At 35.4% G+C, this 24046-nt stretch overlaps 1 protein-coding gene across 3 annotated transcripts in view; it reads right to left on the reverse strand.

Annotated features, from left to right (window-relative positions):
- Nucleotides 1–19329: 19329 nt before the first annotated feature.
- Nucleotides 19330–24046, reverse strand: part of LOC115437136 (E3 ubiquitin-protein ligase RNF220-like) — a 42679-nt gene continuing 37962 nt past the window's right edge. For all 3 annotated transcript variants that reach the window (XM_030160275.1, XM_030160276.1, XM_030160274.1), the window contains one exon: nt 19330–21205. In XM_030160275.1, coding sequence (XP_030016135.1) covers nt 21134–21205 — 72 coding nt within the window. In that variant the 3' untranslated portion in view covers nt 19330–21133. The remainder of the gene's footprint in view (nt 21206–24046) is intronic.

Consider the following 24046-nt stretch of genomic DNA (forward strand, 5'->3'; position numbering starts at 1 on the left):
CTGGATCTGATCCAGAAGGCGGATTTTATCTCAATTTATATAAAAAATGGGGGTGCCCTTACTTTTTGGCCTACTGTGCCTTTAATATTAAAGGTAGAAATTTCTGACAAGCGCCATCGTGTAGCTCAGTCAGTTCCGCATCGGGAGTATGCCACCGGATTTCATGTAGCTTTAATACTTAAGGAGCTAGATCCAGAAGAAAACCGCCATTACGAGAAATGTGATTTTCGTGAATAACTACTGAACTAATAAGGATATAATTATGAATCCAGTTGCTAATGGTATGTTTTCATGGTCAAGGAATCTTAAAATATAGGTCAAATAAATATGGGACTAATATTTATGGTGGAAATCACAATATGGGGGAATTGTGCAAATCTCATGCAATTTGACTCAGGGATTTACAATGGGGTGTTCTATCAAATGGCAAAGACTGATCCGGATCTTTCAAAAAGTTATGGACAGATTCGGATGAAAATTTCAGGAAATATTGATACTGGCACAAGGAACAAATGATTAAATTTTGGTGGTGATTGGGGCAGGGGGGGGCACTGATCTGCCTTGGCGGAGATCTGCGCTCTCAGAGTGCTTTTCTAGTTTGTCTGTCCGTTAGTGTGCAACATAACTCAAAAATTTATGGACAGATTTTGATGAAATTTTCAGGGTTTGTTGGAAATGGGATAAGGAAGAAATTATTAACTTTTGGGGGTGATCCGGAAGAAATCCTGGATTCTGGATCACTTTGAAATTTTCGTTAACATTGTGGTAAATGGGGCCAAAATTTTTGTTTCCCAATATCTCGCTTAATTATTGACCAAAACTCACCAAATTTAACTCAGGAATTGACAATGGGGTCCTCTATCACATTTCAAAGGCTGATCCGGATCTGATCCAGAAGGCGGATTTTATTTTAAAAAATAAATGTAGGATTTGTATCACCAATTATGTGGGGAATTTTTGCGCTTGGCGGAGGTCTGCGCTCTCCGAGTGCTTCTAGTAGGGTGAATGTGGCCCCAGTTGGACACCTCTGCATCAGACAGTGGAAACACTAAATCGGTTAATCCAGACAGTAATCCTGATCTGCAGCCTTTACCATACACATAGTGTCACTCTCCAAATTACTTGTCCGATACTTATTAAACTGCACTTTTCACACATCCAGAAGTCTGATCTAGATGCTCGACACAGCTCAAGAATTTTCTACAAAGCAAAATCTCCTGCTGCGGCTGCCTCTGCCGCTCCACAAATTTTATTAACATCTGACAGCACTTACAGGAGCGCTTACTGGGCAGGGCTGAGTCTAACTACGCCTCACCTCGGTCCGGGTAACACTGCTTTTGTTTAGCGTTTGGACACACATCTGAGCACCCGACAGTGGTACCAGAGAGATCATATTGTTGTAATTCTTGCTAATTAATGTTACAGGCGGTTTCTAAATGAGCTCTGATGTTTGGCAGCGTTGGTTTTCTATAACACTGTTTAACAAGAGTGGGCTGGGAACACACACCGGAGTACACACTTTCCCCCCAAAGCATGCTGACACCATCTGGTGAACTGCTGATAGATGCATGATAGTGGGTGTGGGATTATGGAGAGTTTCATGGAGACAGCTTTATATGGAGTGAGTGTGTGTGTGTGTGTGTGTGTGTGTTTATGTCCTCTAGATGGCAGTAGTGTCCTCTGGATTCACTTCACACAAACACAACATGAATTGAAATGTCAGTATTTTAACCCATAAAAACCCAAACAGCCACTGATCTAAAATGTTTAATAACTTCTGAACATCTAAACCTATGAACACAAGTAAATAATTGGTGTAAAATACAGTTTGTCATCTTTTCATGGTCATCAGATATGACCCATTCGGACGTTCAGAGGCTCCGTAGTTACCGTGAAAACACCGTCATCTTCTACAACATTGATTCACCAGTAAAACCCACGGAGTTGGATCAATGACAGTGGATGGAAACACTTATTTTATGATATACTTTATTGAAAAAGTCACTTTTTCTTCAGTTTTCTCTGTTTCTGATATAATAACCCCCCAATTTTAACCCATAAAGACCCAGCGCTACATTTATATCAGTTCCCAAATGACATTTTTTTTCTATATCTAACCTGTCTTAAGTGAATTATCACTATTTATTTATAATATTATCCTCTGTATTTTGTCTTTTATCAGTATAAATCAGATATTTCCAGTATTAAATTCACTGATCATGTAGATGTTCATAAAAGCTCACAGTAAAGTTGATAATTATTATATCAGAAACACAGAAAACTGAGGAAAAAGTGACTTTTTCAGTGAAATATATCATAAAATAAGTGTTTCCATCCACTCTCATTGATCCAACTCCACGGGTTTTACTGGAGAATCAATGTTGTAGAAGATGACAGTGTTTTCACGGTAACTACGGAGCCTCTGAACGTCCGAATGGGTCATATCTGATGACCATGAAAAGATGACAAACTATATTTTACACCAATTATTTACTCGTGTTCATAGGTTTAGATGTTCAGAAGTTATTCCGTTTTCTCTGTATCTGATATAATAACCCCCCAATTTTAACCCATAAAGACCCAGCGCTACATTTATGTCAGTTCCCAAATGACTTTTTTTTTCTATATCTAACCTGTCTTAAGTGAATTATCACCATTTATTTATAATATTATCTTCTGTATTTTGTCTTTTATCAGTATAAATCAGATATTTCCAGTATTAAATTCACTGACCATGTAGATCAGGGGTGTCAAACTCATTTTCTTCCAGGGGCCACATTTTGCCCAATTTAATCTTAAGTGGGCTGGACCAGTAAAATAATAGCATGATAGCCAATAAATAATGACAACTCCAAATTGTTTTAGCGCTAAAAATAACATTCAATTATGCCAATATTTACATTTACAAACTATCCAAACAAAAAGGATTGAATAACCTAAAAAAAAAAAAAAAAAGAAATTTGTTAAGAAATATAAGTGCAATTTTCTCAATATTCTGCCTCGACTTATCATTTCTACATTGGCACTCCAGATCAGATCTACAAAGGCACAAAACATTTAGTAACAGGCAAAATATTGTTAAAATTGCACTTATTTTTCTTTAGACATTTCAGGTTGTTCATATTTGTTCAGGTTATTCACATTTTATTGTAAAAAGATAGTTTGTTAATGTAAACATTTTCATAATTTAATGTTTTTTGCACAAAATCAAAGAGAAAAAATTGGTGTTGTCATTATTTATAGGTTATTATGATATTATTTTTGAGTTTGATGCCCTAACTTGCACTTTGCAAATTCATCACACGGGCCAGATTGGAACCTTTGGCGGGCCGGTTTTGGCCCCCGGGCCGCATGTTTGACGCCTGTGATGTAGATGTTCATAAAAGCTCACAGTAACGTTGATATTTATTATATCAGAAACAGAGAAAACTGAAGAAAAAGTGACTTTTTCAGTGAAATATATCATTAACTGAACATAAACCCAGTGTGTCCATTCACTGTCATTGATCCAGCTCCATGGGTTTTACTGGTGAATCAATGTTGTTGAGGATGACGGTGTTTCCATGGTAACTACGAAGCCTCTGAACGTCCAAATGGTTCATATCTGATGACCATGAAAAGATGACAAACTTCATTTTTCACCAATTATTTACATGTATCGATAGAATTAGTGGATCAACAGTTACTTAACACTTTAGATCAGTAGATGGTGTTGTTGGCGATGGCTGTTTGGGTCTTTATGGGTTAATCTGAGCTAATCTGTGAATTAAATATAGGAAAATACAGGATTTACACCGAAAAATGCAAAATACAGACAATAATATTACAATAAATGGTGATAAATCGCTTAAGAAAGGTTAAATATAGAGAAAAGTATATTTGGGAACTGGCACAAAAGTAGCACTGGGTCTTGAACGGGTTAATGCAGTACAACTTTAAAGGTTCAATATGTAAACTTTAGGATGATTTAACTGCATATATTAAATATGATATACAGCTGCACGATATATTGTTCGTGTATATGTACGTGTGCACAATAGTAACATTGCAGGTTCTGCAATGTTGGAGGCAAATGAACTCAACATGTTCGCATGTAATTTCAAGGGTATCTGAGACACACTGCGCACAGCAACCAATCCACCAATCATATTCACTCCTAATCAATTTGCTGCAGCAGTGCACAACCTGGAGGGGGCGGGGCATGAAGTGGCTCATGTGCATTTAAAGGGCCAGCGCTCCAAACCACCTTTCTGGTGTCATTACTCAGAAATAGGGTAGAAGATGGACCTGTGGAGTTGAATTAATGAAGAATTCAGACCCAAGCAGAGCATTTACAGTTTATGATAGAGCACAGGGAAATGTTTGAAAATGCATAATTCCATTTTTAAAAAAGCAAAATATCACTCCTTTAAGTTCCAGGGTTGTTTCACTGAATATGCTCACATGTGCTTTCACAGGAATGCGCTACATTGTGGTTTTGGGATCAGGCATCCAAAACCATCCTACACATGAGGTTTTTTAACCAGACTCACCTCATGCTGTGGTTTATGTGGATTTAATTGCGTTTTATTAACATCTGATAACACTTGACTTTCTGAGTCACTCTGACAGTAATATTACATACAGGGTGGGGAAGCAAAATTTACAATATTTTGAGGCAGGGATTGAAAGACAGTGTATGACCAATTAGTTTATTGAAAGTCATGAGAATTTATTTGCCACAAGAAAATGTACATAATAGAAAATGTTTTTATTCTATGTGTCCTCCTTCTTTCTCAATAACTGCCTTCACACGCTTCCTGAAACTTGCGCAAGTGTTCCTCAAATATTCGGGTGACGACTTCTCCCATTCTTCTTTAATAGTATCTTCCAGACTTCCTCGTAATAGTTTTGCTCATAGTCATTCTCTTCTTTACATTATAAACAGTCTTTATGGACACTCCAACTATTTTTGAAATCTCCTTTGGTGTGACGAGTGCATTCAGGAAATCACACACTCTTTGACGTTTGCTTTCCTGATTACTCATATGGGCAAAAGTTTCTGAAAAGGTATGGATAATAGTGTTAGGTATGATTACAACATCAATATATGTTTGGTTTCAAAACAATTGACAAAGTGCCTGCTGAGAAAAAACAACTAAATGTTCATTGTAAATTTTGCTTCCCCACCCTGTACATTTAATACACTGAATGAAAACATGTAGGCAACTTCCTTCATGCAATAATTAGATTGAATGTGCAATAACTGGATACCACAGTGCTGTACTTTAGTGTTCATATTTCCAATACACTCCAGAAATTTTTTTTTGTTTTTATATTCTATTTATTTTTGTATTTATGTTGTTTTATTCTCACTTGTGTGTTATTCTGTAAATGGTTTTTGTGATGTACCAGTTGGAGCAGCTCTAATTTCGTTGTATGACAGTAAAGGCTTTTGACTTTGACTTTCTGACTTAACCCATCAAGACCCAGTGTTACTTTTGTGGCAATTCCAAAATATTTTTCCTCTATGTTTAAGTTTTCTTAAGTGATTTATCACAATTTATTATGACATAAACCTCTGTATTTTTTTTTTTTTTTTTCAGTGAATATCAAGTATTTTCCTGTATTTAATTCTGTGATCATAGATGTTCATTAAAGCTCAGATTAAAGTTGAGGGTTATTATATCAGAAACAGAGAAAACTGAACAAAAATGGACTTTTTCTGTAAAATTTCTCATTAATTGAACATAAACCCAGTGTGTCCATCCACTGTCATTGATCCAACTCCATGGGTTTTACTGGTGAATCAGTGTTGAAGAAGATGACAGTGTTTCCACGGTAACTACAAAGCCTCTGAACGTCCAAATAGGTCATATGTGATGACCACGAAAAGATGTCAAACTGTATTTTACACCAATTATTGACATGGATTGATAGAATTAGTGGATCAGAAGTTATTAAATAACAATATTAACCCATACAGACCCAGTGCTACTTTTGTGTCAGTTCCCAAATGATTTTTTTTCTCTCTATTTAAAATTTCTAAAGTGATTTATCACCATTTATCATAAAATAATCCTCCACATTTGGCCTTTTTCCAGTGAAAATCTGATATTTTCCTGTATTTAATTCACTGATCATGGAGGTGTTCATAAAAGCTCAGATTAAAGTTGAGAGTTATTATATCAGAAATCGAGAAAACTCAAGAAAAAGTGACTTTTTCAGCAAATCTATCATAAAACAAGTGTCTCCATCCATTGTCATTGATACAACTCCATGGGTTTTACTGGTGAATCAATGTTGTAGAAGAGGACGGTGTTTCCATGGTAACTACAGAGCCTCTGAATATCCAAATGGGTCATATCTGATGACCATGAAAAGACGACAAACTGTATTTTAGAACAATTATTTACATGTATTGATAGAATTAGTGGATCAACAGGTATTAAATATTTTAAATCAGTAGATGCTTTGGGTTGATGTTTAGGGTTTTAGGGGTTAAACCAACAACAATGCTATTAAATTTGCAAGAGGTACAGTTGCTTCTGTACAAATATATATATTAAAAAAAAAAATCAACTGTTTATATGGAAGAAAGGTGTGATTTAATATTGAAAGAATCTGCAAAAGCCACTAAACTACTTTTCTAAGAAACATTTAATCAGATTATGGCTTCACTTCAAACTCGACTATATGCAAATCACAAAAAAGCTAAATATTGATACACATATTGATAGAATTAGTGGTTCAGAAGTGATCAGTGTTGTAGAAGATGACTGTTTCCATGTTCACTATGGAGTCTTTGAACGTCCAAATAGGTCATATCTGATGACAATGAAAAGATGAATAACTGTATTTTACACCAATTATTGACATGGATTGATAGAATTAGTGGATCAGAAGTTATTAAATAACAATATTAACCCATACAGACCCAGTGCTGCTTTTGTGTCAGTTCCCAAATGATTTTTTTTCTCTCTATTTAAAATTTCTAAAGTGATTTATCACCATTTATCATAAAATAATCCTCCACATTTGGCATTTTTCCAGTGAAAATCTGATATTTTCCTGTATTTAATTCACTGATCATGGAGGTGTTCATAAAAGCTCAGATTAAAGTTGAGAGTTATTATATCAGAAATCGAGAAAACTCAAGAAAAAGTGACTTTTTCAGCAAATCTATCATAAAACAAGTGTCTCCATCCATTGTCATTGATGCAACTCCATGGGTTTTACTGGTGAATCAATGTTGTAGAAGATGACGGTGTTTCCATGGTAACTACAGAGCCTCTGAATATCCAAATGGGTCATATCTGATGACCATGAAAAGACGACAAACTGTATTTTAGAACAATTATTTACATGTATTGATAGAATTAGTGGATCAACAGGTATTAAATATTTTAAATCAGTAGATGCTTTGGGTTGATGTTTAGGGTTTTAGGGGTTAAACCAACAACAATGCTATTAAATTTGCAAGAGGTACAGTTGCTTCTGTACAAATATATATATTAAACAAAAAAAATCAACTGTTTATATGGAAGAAAGGTGTGATTTAATATTGAAAGAATCTGCAAAAGCCACTAAACTACTTTTCTAAGAAACATTTAATCAGATTATGGCTTCACTTCAAACTCGACTATATGCAAATCACAAAAAAGCTAAATATTGATACACATATTGATAGAATTAGTGGTTCAGAAGTGATCAATGTTGTAGAAGATGACTGTTTCCATGTTCAATATGGAGCCTTTGAACGTCCAAATAGGTCATATCTGATGACAATGAAAAGATGAATAACTGTATTTTACACCAATTATTGACATGGATTGATAGAATTAGTGGATCAAAAGTTATTAAATAACAATATTAACCCATACAGACCCAGTGCTACTTTTGTGTCAGTTCCCAAATGATTTTTTTTCTCTCTATTTAAAATTTCTAAAGTGATTTATCACCATTTATCATAAAATAATCCTCCACATTTGGCATTTTTCCAGTGAAAATCTGATATTTTCCTGTATTTAATTCACTGATCATGGAGGTGTTCATAAAAGCTCAGATTAAAGTTGAGAGTTATTATATCAGAAATCGAGAAAACTCAAGAAAAAGTGACTTTTTCAGCAAATCTATCATAAAACAAGTGTCTCCATCCATTGTCATTGATGCAACTCCATGGGTTTTACTGGTGAATCAATGTTGTAGAAGATGACGGTGTTTCCATGGTAACTACAGAGCCTCTGAATATCCAAATGGGTCATATCTGATGACCATGAAAAGACGACAAACTGTATTTTAGAACAATTATTTACATGTATTGATAGAATTAGTGGATCAACAGGTATTAAATATTTTAAATCAGTAGATGCTTTGGGTTGATGTTTAGGGTTTTAGGGGTTAAACCAACAACAATGCTATTAAATTTGCAAGAGGTACAGTTGCTTCTGTACAAATATATATATAAAAAAAAAAAAATCAACTGTTTATATGGAAGAAAGGTGTGATTTAATATTGAAAGAATCTGCAAAAGCCACTAAACTACTTTTCTAAGAAACATTTAATCAGATTATGGCTTCACTTCAAACTCGACTATATGCAAATCACAAAAAAGCTAAATATTGATACACATATTGATAGAATTAGTGGTTCAGAAGTGATCAATGTTGTAGAAGATGACTGTTTCCATGTTCACTATGGAGTCTTTGAACGTCCAAATAGGTCATATCTGATGACAATGAAAAGATGAATAACTGTATTTTACACCAATTATTGACATTGATTGATTGAATTAGTGGATCAGAAGTTATTAAATGACAATATTAACCCATACAGACCCAGTGCTACTTTTGTGTCAGTTCCCAAATGATTTTTTTTCTCTCTATTTAAAATTTCTAAAGTGATTTATCACCATTTATCATAAAATAATCCTCCACATTTGGCCTTTTTCCAGTGAAAATCTGATATTTTCCTGTATTTAATTCACTGATCATGGAGGTGTTCATAAAAGCTCAGATTAAAGTTGAGAGTTATTATATCAGAAATCGAGAAAACTCAAGAAAAAGTGACTTTTTCAGCAAATCTATCATAAAACAAGTGTCTCCATCCATTGTCATTGATGCAACTCCATGGGTTTTACTGGTGAATCAATGTTGTAGAAGATGACGGTGTTTCCATGGTAACTACAGAGCCTCTGAATATCCAAATGGGTCATATCTGATGACCATGAAAAGACGACAAACTGTATTTTAGAACAATTATTTACATGTATTGATAGAATTAGTGGATCAACAGGTATTAAATATTTTAAATCAGTAGATGCTTTGGGTTGATGTTTAGGGTTTTAGGGGTTAAACCAACAACAATGCTATTAAATTTGCAAGAGGTACAGTTGCTTCTGTACAAATATATATATAAAAAAAAAAAAATCAACTGTTTATATGGAAGAAAGGTGTGATTTAATATTGAAAGAATCTGCAAAAGCCACTAAACTACTTTTCTAAGAAACATTTAATCAGATTATGGCTTCACTTCAAACTCGACTATATGCAAATCACAAAAAAGCTAAATATTGATACACATATTGATAGAATTAGTGGTTCAGAAGTGATCAATGTTGTAGAAGATGACTGTTTCCATGTTCAATATGGAGCCTTTGAACGTCCAAATGGGTCATATCTGATGACAATGAAAAGATGAATAACTGTATTTTACACCAATTATTGACATGGATTGATAGAATTAGTGGATCAGAAGTTATTAAATAACAATATTAACCCATAAAGACCCAGTGCTACTTTTGTGTCAGTTCCCAAATGATTTTTTTTCTCTCTATTTAAAATTTCTAAAGTGATTTATCACCATTTATCATAAAATAATCCTCCACATTTGGCATTTTTCCAGTGAAAATCTGATATTTTCCTGTATTTAATTCACTGATCATGGAGGTGTTCATAAAAGCTCAGATTAAAGTTGAGAGTTATTATATCAGAAATCGAGAAAACTCAAGAAAAAGTGACTTTTTCAGCAAATCTATCATAAAACAAGTGTCTCCATCCATTGTCATTGATACAACTCCATGGGTTTTACTGGTGTATCAATGTTTTTTTTTTGTTTTTTTTTTGGGTGAATCAGTGTTGTAGAAGATGACTGTTTCCATGTTCACTATGGAGCCTTTGAACATCCAAATAGGTCATATCTGACGACAATGAAAAGATGAATAACCGTATTTTACACCAATTATTGACATGGATTGATAGAATTAGTGGATCAGAAGTTATTAACCCTTTCATGCACGAATTATGAGAACCTTAATGAAAATTTTTTCCTGAGTGGCTTTATTCCTCTTTAGGCATGAAAAAAACAATGCGATTGAAAATTTTCCTCTGAAAAATAAATAAAAATAAATAAATACAATTAAAATAATAATAAAAAAAAAAAAAAAAAAAAATGCATAAAAAACAATAATGAAAAAAAAAAAAAATTCTTATGAACCTATTTTTCATGAAGTTGCAAAAATGTCCACTCAGCTGGACACCATGTTTTTAATTTTTGACGCACAGAAACATGTATTTACTGATAAATTGTGTGAAAAACTATGGGGAGGGCTTATGATTCTGGGGGTTTATGCTCAGGAGAGATCTACATAATGTTACCAATTCATGTCAGAAAAGATATGTAGTGTCTTAAAACTTAACCCTTTCATGCATATTGGTCACTATAGTGGACTATGTGGCTATTCTCCAGCTGTTCTTTTGTATTTTCATGGGTTTTGCTGTTTTAGTTCCATATCAGCCAACACAGTGAACGCTTTTGCACCATCCCATATACTGACATTCATACCATTACAATAACTTTGCTGTTCTTGATAAACCTGATCTGCAGTGACATGTTTGAGTGTAAATCAATTGCTAATAAAAATTGGGAATATGGTAAAAACATCAGACTAGCTGCATTAAAAATGTTTTGATATTGTATATCACTTTCTGATATTCAAAAATTACACACATGGTGTCCAGCGGAGTGGACATTTTTGGAACTCCACAAAAAAATTATGAAGGTAGATTTGTTTCTTTATTGCTTTAATTAAAAAAAAAAAAAATCATACAAATAAATAAATAAATATTTAAAAATTAACTTCAATCAAGGAAAAAAAGTGGTCAAATGCAATTTTTTGGATTGTAATTTTTTTTTCTTTCCAACACTTTTTTTTTTAATTTAAAAAAAATTTAAAAAAATTAATTAAAACAATAAAGAAACAAATCTACCTTCATAAACAAAACCGGCTTATTAAAAAAAAAAAAAAGAAAAAAAAAAAAGAAAAAATCAATTGCATTGTTTTTTCATGCCTAAAGAGGAATAAAAACACTCAGGAAAAAAATCTTGACTAAGGTTCTCATATTTCATGCATGAAAGGGTTAATAAAGATACGTGTACAACAAAACAAAACAAAAAACAAAAATAAATAAATAAAAATACAAAAATAGAGGTATAATCTCAGATCTATATAAAGGGCTTGTTAACATGAAAACACATTCCACTTTATATATAAAAACAAAATGGGAAATAGAGGGAGGATTGGATCTGACAGAAGAAGAGTGGATAAGAGTCTGGGAATATCAATGGAAGTGTAGTAGTTCACAGAGCTGGAAAGAGTTTGGCTGGAAAAGCTTGATTAGATATTTCATTACACCACATCAAAAGTCCCACTATAGAGATAACTCCCCAATTTGCTGGAGAAAATGTGGTAATACAAATGCAAATCATTGTCATCTCTTCTGGAATTGTTCTGTTATCGAAAATTACTGGAAGGAAATACATAAGGAAACACAAGAAATTATCAGGAGCCACTTATCCTTTGAATGTAAATCTTTATTTTTTGGACTTATACCAGAAGGATGGCCAAAGAGAGACAAATATTTATTTAATATCCTGCTAATAGCAGCCAAAAAAGCCATCACAAGAAAATGGCTTTCATCGGAAAGCCCAACGCTGAGTATGTGGATGGACATTACAGTGGACATATATAAGATGGAGAGACTTACTGCAGAGGTGAACTATATAAGAAGAACTTGTTTGTTACGCGGTGGAAGAAATGGATGGAATACATCATGCCACGCAGACCAGACTTTGATACTTTTATTTTTGAATAGAAGATTAGATATAGTAAACGCAATAACTGCAATTCACTCCCTATTTGTTTATGTTCTTTTTGTTTGTTTCATTGTTAAAAAATGGGACATTCGGATTAACATAATGTTGATGACATTTTAAATTAATATCTTTGTCAACATTGATACAGAATGTCAATAAAAAGTGAATTAAAAAAAACAAAAACAAAAACGATCGATGGTTGTTTGGGTCTTTATGGGTTAAATATTTCACTTTATCTAACCAGACTTTTTCTTATCTACTGGACTATCCTAAACTTTTTGCATTTTACATTTTATCTGTTGTCATTTTTGTCATGGTGTTGTGATTTGGCTTGTCATTCTTACACTTTTCCATGTCGTGTCTCAGTTTGTTGGCTTCACCTGGATCCAGACTCGCTCCTCTGTGTCAGACTGCAACACAAACACACGGAGAACTCATGTGGCCTAAGGCTGCCCGGAGGAGTTTGACCAAAGACACTAAAAATGATGTTTATATCGAGTGTTACACACCGAAACACACACACACATACGGCTGCCGGGTATCCTTCACGTGTATCCAAACAGGATGTGCGCATGTTCCCTGTCCTATATTACGCATCCTGACGCATTAGCGCCACCAACTGTCAAAAAATAGAAGAGGCGAGACCCCTAAAATAATAATAAATAAATAAATTCAAGTAAATAAAAAAAAAAAAAAAAAAAAGTTGATATATTTATGTGGGAAATATTATCCTGTGCGTAAAACTGTGGCAACAAATTATGGTCCTGTGCGTAAAAGACGGCAAATGTGGCTAAATGATGATCTCGTGCGCACCAGAGAGAAAATAACACTGGGTTATTAAAAAAAAAAAAAAAAAAAAAATGTTTTTTGCAAGTTGTCTAGGTTTTTTCAACTGAATTAGGACCATTTTGCACTGCTAAATCCAAAAATGACATCTTTTTTTCTCAATCAGGTCAGTTGTTTTTTTTTGCTAATTTGATTTTTATTTTATTTTATTGAATTTTTATCTTGGTCACCAAGTTTAATACCAAAATAAGATTGGTAAGCACACTTTATGAAACTTGTGACTTAATTCCTGTTAGGTACAATGGTGTATTCACCGCAGATGTAGCAGAATACATCAGGCTTATTTTTGCAAGATCTTCTAGTCGAAGCCATTTCATTCACCTGTAATATTAAAAAAAAAAAAAAAAATCATAAATTGGCAAAAGTAAAATCTTCAGAACTCGTTTATTGCAAGAAATATGAAAGAATTTTGTATCATATGATGTGAAAATGCCCATAAATGTAAGCAAAAATGTTAAAAAGCCAATATAGTCCAGCCATAGTTCAGAAAACTGACCTGATTGAGCAAAATTAATGTGATTTTTGGATTCAGCACAGCAAAATGATCCTAAATCAGCTCAAAAAACTTAAAATAATCCTCCACATTTGGCATTTTTCCAGTGAAAATCTGATATTTTCCTGTATTTAATTCACTGATCATGGAGGTGTTCAGAAAAGCTCAGATTAAAGTTGAGAGTTATTATATCAAAAATTGAGAAAACTGAAGAAAAAGTGACTTTTTCAGCAAATATATCATAAAAGAAGTGTGTCCATCCACTGTCACTGATCCAACTCCATGGGTTTTACTGGTGAATCAATGTTTTTTTTGGGTGAATCAATGTTGTAGAAGATGACTGTTTCCATGTTCAATATGGAGCCTTTGAACGTCCAAATGGGTCATATCTGATGACAATGAAAAGATGAATAACTGTATTTTACACCAATTATTGACATGGATTGATAGAACTAGTGGATCAAAAGTTAAAATTTCTTAAGTGATTTATCACCATTTATCATAAAATAATCCTCCACATTTGGCATTTTTCCAGTGATGTAGATGTAGCAGAATACGTCAGGCTTATTTTTGCAAGATCTTCTAGTCGAAGCTGTTTCATTCACCTGTAATATTAAAAAAAAAAAAAAACATTAATCATAAATTGGCAAAAGTAAAATCTTCAGAACTCGTTTATTGCAAGAAATATGAAAGAATTTTGTATCATATGATGTGACAATGCCCATAAATGAAAGCAAGAATGTTAAAAAGCCAATATAGTTCAGCCATAGTTCAGAAAGTTGACCTGATTGAGCAAAATTAATGTGATTTTTGGATTCAGCACAGCAAAATGATCCTAAATCAGCTCAAAAAACTTAAACAATAAATTTGTTGTTGACCAGTGTAATGAATAAAAGTTGCGTTAGGTGCACGTGCAGTCCACTCTGACTGACAATAATCATAACCCATAAGGACCCAGTGTGACTTGTGACAATTCAGAAACGATTTTTTTCCTCTTTGTTTAATCTTTCTTAAATGATTTATCACAATTTATTACAGATTTATTTAATTTATTATTATTTTTCCAGTGAAAATCATCTATTTTCCTGTTTTTTATTGACTGATTATGTAGATGTCCATGTTATATTTATCTTTACTCATGTTTGCTGTGGTTTTATATTGTTTCTGAATGTGTGTCATGCTATCTATCTATCTATCTATCTATCTATCTATCTATCTATCTATCTATCTATCTATCTATCTATCTATCTATCTATCTATCTATCTATCTATCTATCTATCTATCTATCTATCTATCTATCTATCTATCTATCTATCTATCTATCTATCTATCTATCTATCTATCTATCTATCTATCTATCTCAAACATCCACCACAAACTAAAACCATCTGCTGATCCAAACTGTTTCATATCCGTTGATCCACTAATTCTATCAATCCATGTCAATAATTGGTATAAAATACAGTTTGTCGTCTTTTCATGGTCATCAGATATGACCCAGTTTGGACGTTCAGAGGCCCCGTAGTTACCATGGAAACACTGTCATCTTCTACAACATTGATTCACCAGTAAAACCCATGGAGTTGGATCAATGACAGTGGATGGACACACTTGTTTTATGATATATTTGCTGAAAAAAAGTCACTTTTTCTTGAGTTTTCTCGATTTCTGATAAAATAACCATCAACTTTAATCTGAGTTTTTATGAACATCTACATGATCAGTGAATTAAATACTGGAAAATACCTGGTTTTCACTGGAAAATTGCAAAATTTGGAGGATTATTTCATGATAAATGGTGAAAAATCACTTGAGAATTTTTAAATATAGAGGAAAAAATCATTTGGGAACTGACACAAAAGCAGCACCGGGTCTTTATGGGTTAATACTGTTATTTATTCATAATTGGTTGCTATTAGTTTTTTTGTTGTTGTTTTTTTACTATGGTTGCACCCCCAAATTATGTTGTACAACCTCATGCAATGACAATAAAAGACTATTCTATTCTATTCTATTCTATTCTATTCTATTCTATTCTATTCTATTCTATTTTATTGGAGGGGTGCCGTGGCTCAGAGGGCTGTAGAGTCAGCTTGTGATCAAAAGGTTGTCAGTTTGATTCCACGGACTGGCAGCAAAAGTTGTTGGCTGATGTGCCCTTGAGCAAGGCACGTCCGCTGCTCCTAGTTTGAAGACGTGTTCCTGCACGTTCTAGAGATGGGTTAAAAGCAGAGGTTGAATTTCAGCGAGTGGTAAAAAATGTTCTATATACTGACAATAAAGGAGAGAAGAAATGATTCATTCTATCCAAGTACATGTTGATTTCTATTAAAAATGTAAATAGATAAATAAATGAAAACAAAGAAATGTTCTCACAAGGTTTTGGTTTACTTATCTGTAAAGCTCAGGGTTTTTTTGGGGGTTTTTTTGCTTTTAACTTGATGGTCTCCAAAAGATGAGGCTGTGTTCGACTTGCAGAAACCAGACACTTGGCAGCAGTTTTCATTTAGCTGTTCTAACTCTCCTTAAAAACCTTTGTTTACTATTAAGAAAACTGCTTTATTACACTAGACTACTTCATTTTTCAGGTATCCCAGTAACCTTTAAAAGCAGCATTAGGATTATTATTTATTTACAGCATTAATGGGAACACAATAAAACATGCTCATGGTTGCGGAGAGAACTTTGAAGCAGAATTCCTAAAACCGCTGCACTAGTTGGCATTGGTAGCAATAAGGGGAATAGAAAACAAACCAAAATGGGGGTAATTGAGATTTACAATCATTTAATTAATGTCAAATGTAGTTTACAAACGGGAAAGACATGTATGTACCATTTCCAAGAATATACAAGACACAAATTAGTTCCGACACAATCCTCTTGTGCAATTTGTCATCTTTGGGGGAGGTTCGAATCACCGCAGGGTTTGAGGAATAACAACATGATCCGACAGCGATAGAGTCACATCCGTGTTTTTTTTTCTTTTCCGTCGTGTTTGTAACTTACATGGATGTATAACTACAAGACGAGTAAAAGCTAAAGGCGATAAAGGTTCATGAAAATAAGGGCGACTATAGCTGATCAACTCATGCTTTAATTCTTTCATAATGAGTCTGTATAAAGCAGGATCCCAGACCCCATTTATTCCTCCCTCGAAACAAAGTGTTTAACCCTTTATCGGGCAAATGGCCATTTTTGGTAATTTTCGCATATATTACAAGATAGTGACGGCAACAGTTACAGTGAGGGAACAATCTCAGGTCCAATGTGGTCTCCAGGGTCTGTAAGGTCCACCTCTGCATGAACAGTGAGTGTACCCGCTTTGTTAGGTACCATGAAGTAATGGTACTAATGTAAGGAATAATGTTCAAAGGGATAATGTGGGTGTTCTAAAATACATTTTCCTTTCACCTTACACACATTTTCCTTGTATTTTTTTAATACACTAGTCAACATTTGCTAGGGATCAGGACTATAACTTTGCTATATTTCGGGGTGTAATTCTGGAAACTTGACAGTTTATTTTCCCAGTGGAGTACAGCCTGCGGATGCGGATGGTGGCCATACACATTATTGACATCACACCGTATGTGTTTCAGAACATTCTGAGTGGTTTTAGTGAAAACAAAATTGGAAGAGTAATTGTTGTGAACTCTAATTTCTAGGGTTGTATCACCCTTTTGCCTGAAAGTGCAATAAAAATTTCTGTTTTTTTACCTTTTGGTCCATTTTTCTTTACATGACTAACCAAAGTACACACATAATATATGAAGTCACCCAAAATATTATACAACATCAATTATTGTGCAAATAAAAAAGTGATCCCTAGCAAATGTTGACTAGTATATTTACAGGAAGGAACCAAATATGGTAACTTCCCTGACTTTAATTTTCAACATAACAACGAAAATTTTTGCAAAGTTTCACAAAAATAATAAATTCTTACGTCCTCCAGTAACAAACTTGGGTTGAAATTTGGAATTTCAGAGTATTTCTATGTACCTTGGCCAACCATCCGTCTTTCTCAATAAGAAATCCGTCTAGAATCACGGGGCTTGAATCCAAATGAAGGCGGGACTAACAGGTACCGAGTAAACCAATCGCAGATGAGATGGATGTGATGCTTTTGTAAGAGAAATTTGAGAATAATGAGTGTAATGTGTAATTTAAATCAAGTAAAGAGATTTGCGGACTTGGAACTGACTTTAACTTGCGATAAAAAGAAGTCAGTGTGTTTGATGGATTGCGAAACATCCGCCCCCCAGACGTGTGATTGGTCGGTATAGAATAGATCGTGCATATTTCACAGTGTTCGGCCCAATTCCAGACTTCTTTCTCAGTATTGAATACACTGAGAAACCCGGATGGCTGGCTAGGCTAATTTTTATGACTGCCTTATAAAGGGTTAAACCGTGGGTCATGGACATTATTTCACAGTGGATGAAAATGAGAAACTTCAGATGCAAAAAAGTCCCTTTGAGAGAGCGAACATTACTGACACTGAAGTGTTACAATCTATTCAAAATGCACATGGACATAGGTGTGTCTTCTGCATTAAGGCCATCATCTTCCTCACCTTTTTTTCTTCACTATTGCCACGTTTCCACTATGAGGCACTGGCTCAACTTGACTTGGGTACCAGGTACTATTCCTGGAGACCGTTTCCATTAGAGCACAGGTGTCAAACATGCGGCCCGGGGGCCAAATCCGGCCCGCCAAAGGGTCCAGTCCGGCCCTTGGGATGAATTTGTGAAATACAAAAATTACACTAAGATATTAACAATCCTTTTAGTTCAGGTTCCACATTCAGACCAATTCAATCTCAAGTGGGTCAGACCAGTAAAATACCATCATAATAACCTAGAAATAATGACAACTCCAAACTTTCCTCTTTGTAAATGGAAATATTTTCATGTATTTACACTAAAAAAAACTGATAATTTCACAAAAAATGTGAATAACCTGAACAAATATGAACAACCTGAAATGTCTTAAGAGAAGTACGATATTATATAATATTCTGTCTGTTATTAAATGTTTTGTGTGTTTGTAGATCCACTGTGATTTGTAAGTTATAATGTACATGTGAAAATGATAAACTCAGGTATAATATTGTTAAAATTACACTTATTTTTTCAGTTTGTTCATGTTATTCACATCTTTTGAAAGGATAATTTGTAGATGTAAACCTTTTCATCATGTAAATTAACTTTTTTCGCTCTAAAACATAGAGAAAAGTTTGGAGTTGACCTTACTTTTATATTATTATATTATTATTTTACTGGTTCGGCCCACTTCAGATTAAATTTAGCAGAATATGGCCCCTGAACTAAAATGAGTTTGACACCCCTGCATTAGAGGATACAACCGACTATATATTGTACCTGGTCGTCATAGCGACACTTGGCATAACTTTCGTAACTCACTGATTGCGTGTTGCCCCATCAAGCTCACGCTGAATCGTTTTTGTTGGCTACCAAGGACAGAAATGTCTGAACCTCCTCGACCGACCACGGTGTCATTATGGATTACCCTACCGGTATATTTACTGTAAACTTCCGAATCCAGATTTTAAATGGCAGGTCATGCATTGATGATGCAATGACGCAGTAACAACTCTCTGACCAATCAGTGGTCTGCAGTGTTTACATGTCACATTTTAGTATCTCTTCACCCGTTTTGGAATCCCGGTCAAGCAAGTACTAAAAAACATAGTCCCGGGTACCAGATTCCAGGTTCTTTTATATAATGGAAACGCAAAAAGGCCAAGTCGAGTCGAGTCGGTACCATGTAATGGAAACGCGACATTAGTCTTTAGTTCTTTTTCAACACCCGGGTTTCGTGAACAGACCACTCGTGGTATTTGAGAAGTTTTATTTTTTCATTTTTTTTCAGCATTTCTTACAACAATACAGACGTCACAGAATACAATTTTACAAACACAAAGCACACCACCACCTTGGCTGCTGCTGCTGCTGTTGTCATAAGAGGAAAACTGGGGAAATTCTGCAGGTCTGGAGGTTGCCAGTTCAGCTTTGGCCATCCTTCTTTACCAGAGACTTCCCTCATCCATTTTTAGCTAGAAAGAAGCTGCCCTTCGGGTTGCCATTTTAGGACGATTTTGCAGCATTTGCAGTATAAGAACTATGGAGAAAGTTTTCTCTTGAGACATGTAGGGGTAAAACAAAAGCATCTAGACTATGATCTGATTCTCCAACAGAGAGGAAGCAGAAATGGAGGTTAAAAGAAAAGGCTCAGTTGGATTTTGTTGCAACTAATGAGCAGTTCCATCATTCTGCTTGTTTTGCGATAAATCTTGGGCGATAGGAATCTTTCTAGTCAACAAAAAAAGAATCAAAGACTTTTCCTTGCTTCATGTTCTGAACTACAGCTCTTTAGGATACTCGGCAGAAAAAGTACTCCACCTAAATCGTCACCATCTATTTGAGTAGGTCATTACTTTTTTTATATTCCTGTACAGTGAAATAAAACTTAGATGGATCTTCAAATTATCTTTTTTTTTTAAAAATACAGAAGGCTTCTTTTTTTTCTTATTATTCTTCCAGCCATTTTTTTCCCCCCAAACATCTTTCCCATACCCTTCCAACTCAAAACTGGACTCTGATATTATATACTTCTGTGTGTGTCTGATGATGGCGACATGTGCGTATGCATTTACGTCTGAATGTGTGTGTTTTTTGTGTGTGTGTGTGTGTGAACTCTATGTCATTTACACCCAACATTGTAAACATACATAGAACTATATTACATGTGCTTGCACTGCATTTCAGAGGGGAAAAAAATTTGGTTTACTTCACTAGAACACCACAAAATATGGGGGAAAAGAGGGGAGGAAAGGGGTTGTAGGAAGAAGAGGTGGATAGAAGGAGGAGTGTCAAACTCCTGTTCAAGGTTGTGAGGTTATCGTCAGTCTTTTTTCTTTTTCTTTAGAACGGGAAGGCCCTTTGTAAATTCTTTGAAGCAACAGAGGCGAAGATTTGAAGAGTTTCTCGAAAAAAAAAAAACAAACAAAAAGGCTTTCTGTCAAGTTACTAGTCCGCGGTCCAGCACCACTGACATATCGAAGAGGAGCTAGAGGCGAAGAAAAAGAGTTTTTTTTTAGATTCCAGATTAAGTTCCGTTAAGTCCAGCTCCAGCAGAGTGAAGCTATTTGGAAAAGCGAGAGATGACCGTGTGGAGGTTTCAGCCGGGGTTTGGGATCGTTAGGTATCAAGATCTCCATTCGCTATCAGTCTTTCAGCGGGTGATACCGTTCATGTAAATGGAGCCCAGAGGGAACAAGGCCCTCCACCAGTTGGATTGCACGTCTGAGAGTTGTCTTTTTTTTTTGTTGTTTTTTTAGTTGGTGGTGGTTGCCAGGCAGCGAGTCGGGCAGAGTCAGTAGCTACCACCAGTCAGTCATTCAAGCCGGTTTCAACGTCCTTAAAGAGCCGGCGGAGTCTCAAAGACGGCCGTCCTGTCTCTGTGTGCTCCTGAGGGGGTCTTCAGCAACCAACGCAGGCCGGGTAGAAGGGGGGTTGGGGGTGGAAGGTGGGAGGTGGGGGGGGGGGTCAAACAAATGAAGATCGACTGGAAGGGTGGTGAAATCCAAGATGGAAGGCGGAATGGATCAGAAGGACCGGAAGGCGGGGGTGTGCTCTTTACAAATAGACGCGCCTCAGGTCGCCAGGTGAGGTGATGGTGTTGCACTGTGGGCAGAGCTTCTTGTTCCCCTGAAAGGATGGAGAACACAAATACGATGAGTTAAGGTCAGAACACAGGAATAAATACAGCAAAATATTAAAGCTTTGGCATTATATGCAATCAGTATAAAATGCAATTACTACAATATAATGTGTAATAATCTGTTTACATGTCAGTCACTCCTCCCCTTCTATGTTGATTTATCTGTATGCATGTGTTCTCTGTTGGTTTCTATTTTCCGTTTTTTTTTTTTTTTTTTGTTTTTTTTCTATTTCGCATGTGTTTTTAAATGTTCATTTCACTATTGATTCTGTGGATTGTAATTTCATTCATCATACGACTTATTGAATGACAATAAAGGATTCTGAATCTTGAATTAACACATTGTGGTCTTCATTTAAGTCTCAGTTTCAATTTCACAAGTGCAACGGTTTATGTTTTTGCATGGATTGAAAGACTTAAAGTTAATTTTCACATAGTTTTAGTGGTATTTTCAGTTTCACGTGAATTATGAGAGAAGCCTTTAATGTATAGATGCTAAAATACGATGGAATGAAAGAGTTGGCTCCAGGATTTTTGCAACTATTTGAAGTTTGAGGTGCAGGATCCTCAGCCAAATTATGTTGTGCAGAGAATGAAAATGAACCAAGATGTTCTTTTTACAGAATTAATTATTGAATGATTGTCTTGGTTGAGGTGTTTAATAGTAAAAATGACCAAAAAGGATGCTATGTCACATATTTTTATTGAAAAAAGTAACATTTTCTTGTGAAAGGATCTACAGACTCTACAACCATGTCCATTAGTCTTCCACAAACTTAGCGAAAATGCAAAACCCTAATAAAACGTACACCCTCTGAAAACCCTGATCTTAAACATGATTCATATGACTGCATTAAAAGGTCTTGTATTGTGCAAAGCCAGTTTACTGTTGCACTGACTTTAAGGGGGGGGAAAAAAAAAAAGGTGATTTTACCAGAAAGCCGGGAAAACTGGCCAATTTATTTATTTCTCAGGAAACTGCCCTTTCACTTCTTGATGTGGAAACTTAGATTTACTTAAAAACTCAAACTTCTCATACAGCCATAGGTTTAACATGAGCCTAGAGACCAACATTACTGACAGGTGAGAGAAAACCTGCTCATAAATCTAGTCCTGCCTCCTCAAATCCTTAACCTGTCTGTCTGACTACCACCTCACAGAGTTCCCATCAGCCCTCTTCCTCTACGCGCCTTTGATAGCGTTCCATCTGCAGTAAAGCAGCAGGTGATAATATGCAACACACGGCAAACTGGGTGGTCCCTCCCACTGTCCTCCACCTCTGTCTCTTTTCCGTCTGTGTCTTAGTCAGCTTCTTGTGCTGGCTGCTAACGTCTAACTGTGGGTACGTCCTTTATGCCGCTTCTGCATTGGATGCAGATGTATGGCACGTATAAATGCCAAACAGCGCTACATCTGGAGTTCACAAAGAGAGGAAGATGGTGCAACTGGTTACAGCTGCAAGGAAAGAATACTTCAATGAGTCTTTTCCTTCCCGTATACATCTTGACAATACAGGGTGGGGAAGCAAAATTTACAATATTTTGAGGCAGGGATTGAAAGACAGTGTATGACCAGTTAGTTTATTGAAAGTCATGAGAATTTATTTGCCACAAGAAAATTGACAAAATAGAAAATGTTTTTATTCTATGTGTCCTCCTTCTTTCTCAATAACTGCCTTCACACGCTTCCTGAAACTTGCGCAAGTGTTCCTCAAATATTCGGGTGACGACTTCTCCCATTCTTCTTTAATAGTATCTTCCAGACTTTCTCGTAATAGTTTTGCTCATAGTCATTCTCTTCTTTCCATTATAAACAGTCTTTATGGACACTCCAACTATTTTTGAAATCTCCTTTGGTGTGACGAGTGCATTCAGCAAATCACACACTCTTTGACGTTTGTTTTCCTGATTACTCATATGGGCAAAAGTTTCTGAAAAGGTATGGATAATAGTGTTAGGTATGATTATGACATCAATATATGTTTGGTTTCAAAACAATTGACGTAGTGCCTGCTGAGAAAAAACAACTAAATGTTCATTGTAAATTTTGCTTCCCCGCCCTGTAGACGCTTCTCAATATCAAGTTCGCCAAGCTCGGACTTGGGGACTTAGCAAGTACCCCAGAGAACGGACTTCCTAAGAACACAAGCCTCTGTAACTGGAACAGTTGTGCACTTGTGATCTTTCCTCCCTGGCTCTGACATATTTCCACCATTGGCTCCTAACGTCCGACATTGGCTCCTAATGTATTTCCGCAATATGTACGAGACCACAATATGTCACTCATATTATGGTGGACATGTTAGAAGTTTTGGAGAAAAAGTCAGAGAGGCCAGACTGACATGGTTTGGACATGTGCAGAGGAGAGATAGTGAATATATTGTGTTGTGACTTTCTGGTCCTTTTAAAGTCACTAGAGAGGTACAGATTAGGTCCTGTATATTTGTGACACGCTACAACTCTTTCTAGGAAGCACGCTGAGTCCAGGTAAGTTTCATGTCATTTAATGCGAACAGACAGCTACTACAACGACCTCTGATTACACACGTACATAAGATGGTAAAGGTGCACTGTTTGTGAATGTGTAAAGGAAATTAAACTGAACAAAGGCGATCAACAAAAATTATGGCTACCTAAACTCGCCTCTCTCCGCTCCGTGTAGGTGATTTACCTACTTATATAACCTATGGGTGTCATCCCAGTGCCCAGGTGATCCAAACCCTGCACATCACCGTGGCAACCAGACCAAACAAATAAAAAAAAAACAAAAAAAACGAATAATCCACCAGTGACACAATATACAGCTCCTGCATATTGGTAGGAGGATGA

This window comes from Sphaeramia orbicularis, chromosome 17, assembly GCF_902148855.1.
Source record: "Sphaeramia orbicularis chromosome 17, fSphaOr1.1, whole genome shotgun sequence".
NCBI lineage: Eukaryota > Metazoa > Chordata > Actinopteri > Kurtiformes > Apogonidae > Sphaeramia > Sphaeramia orbicularis.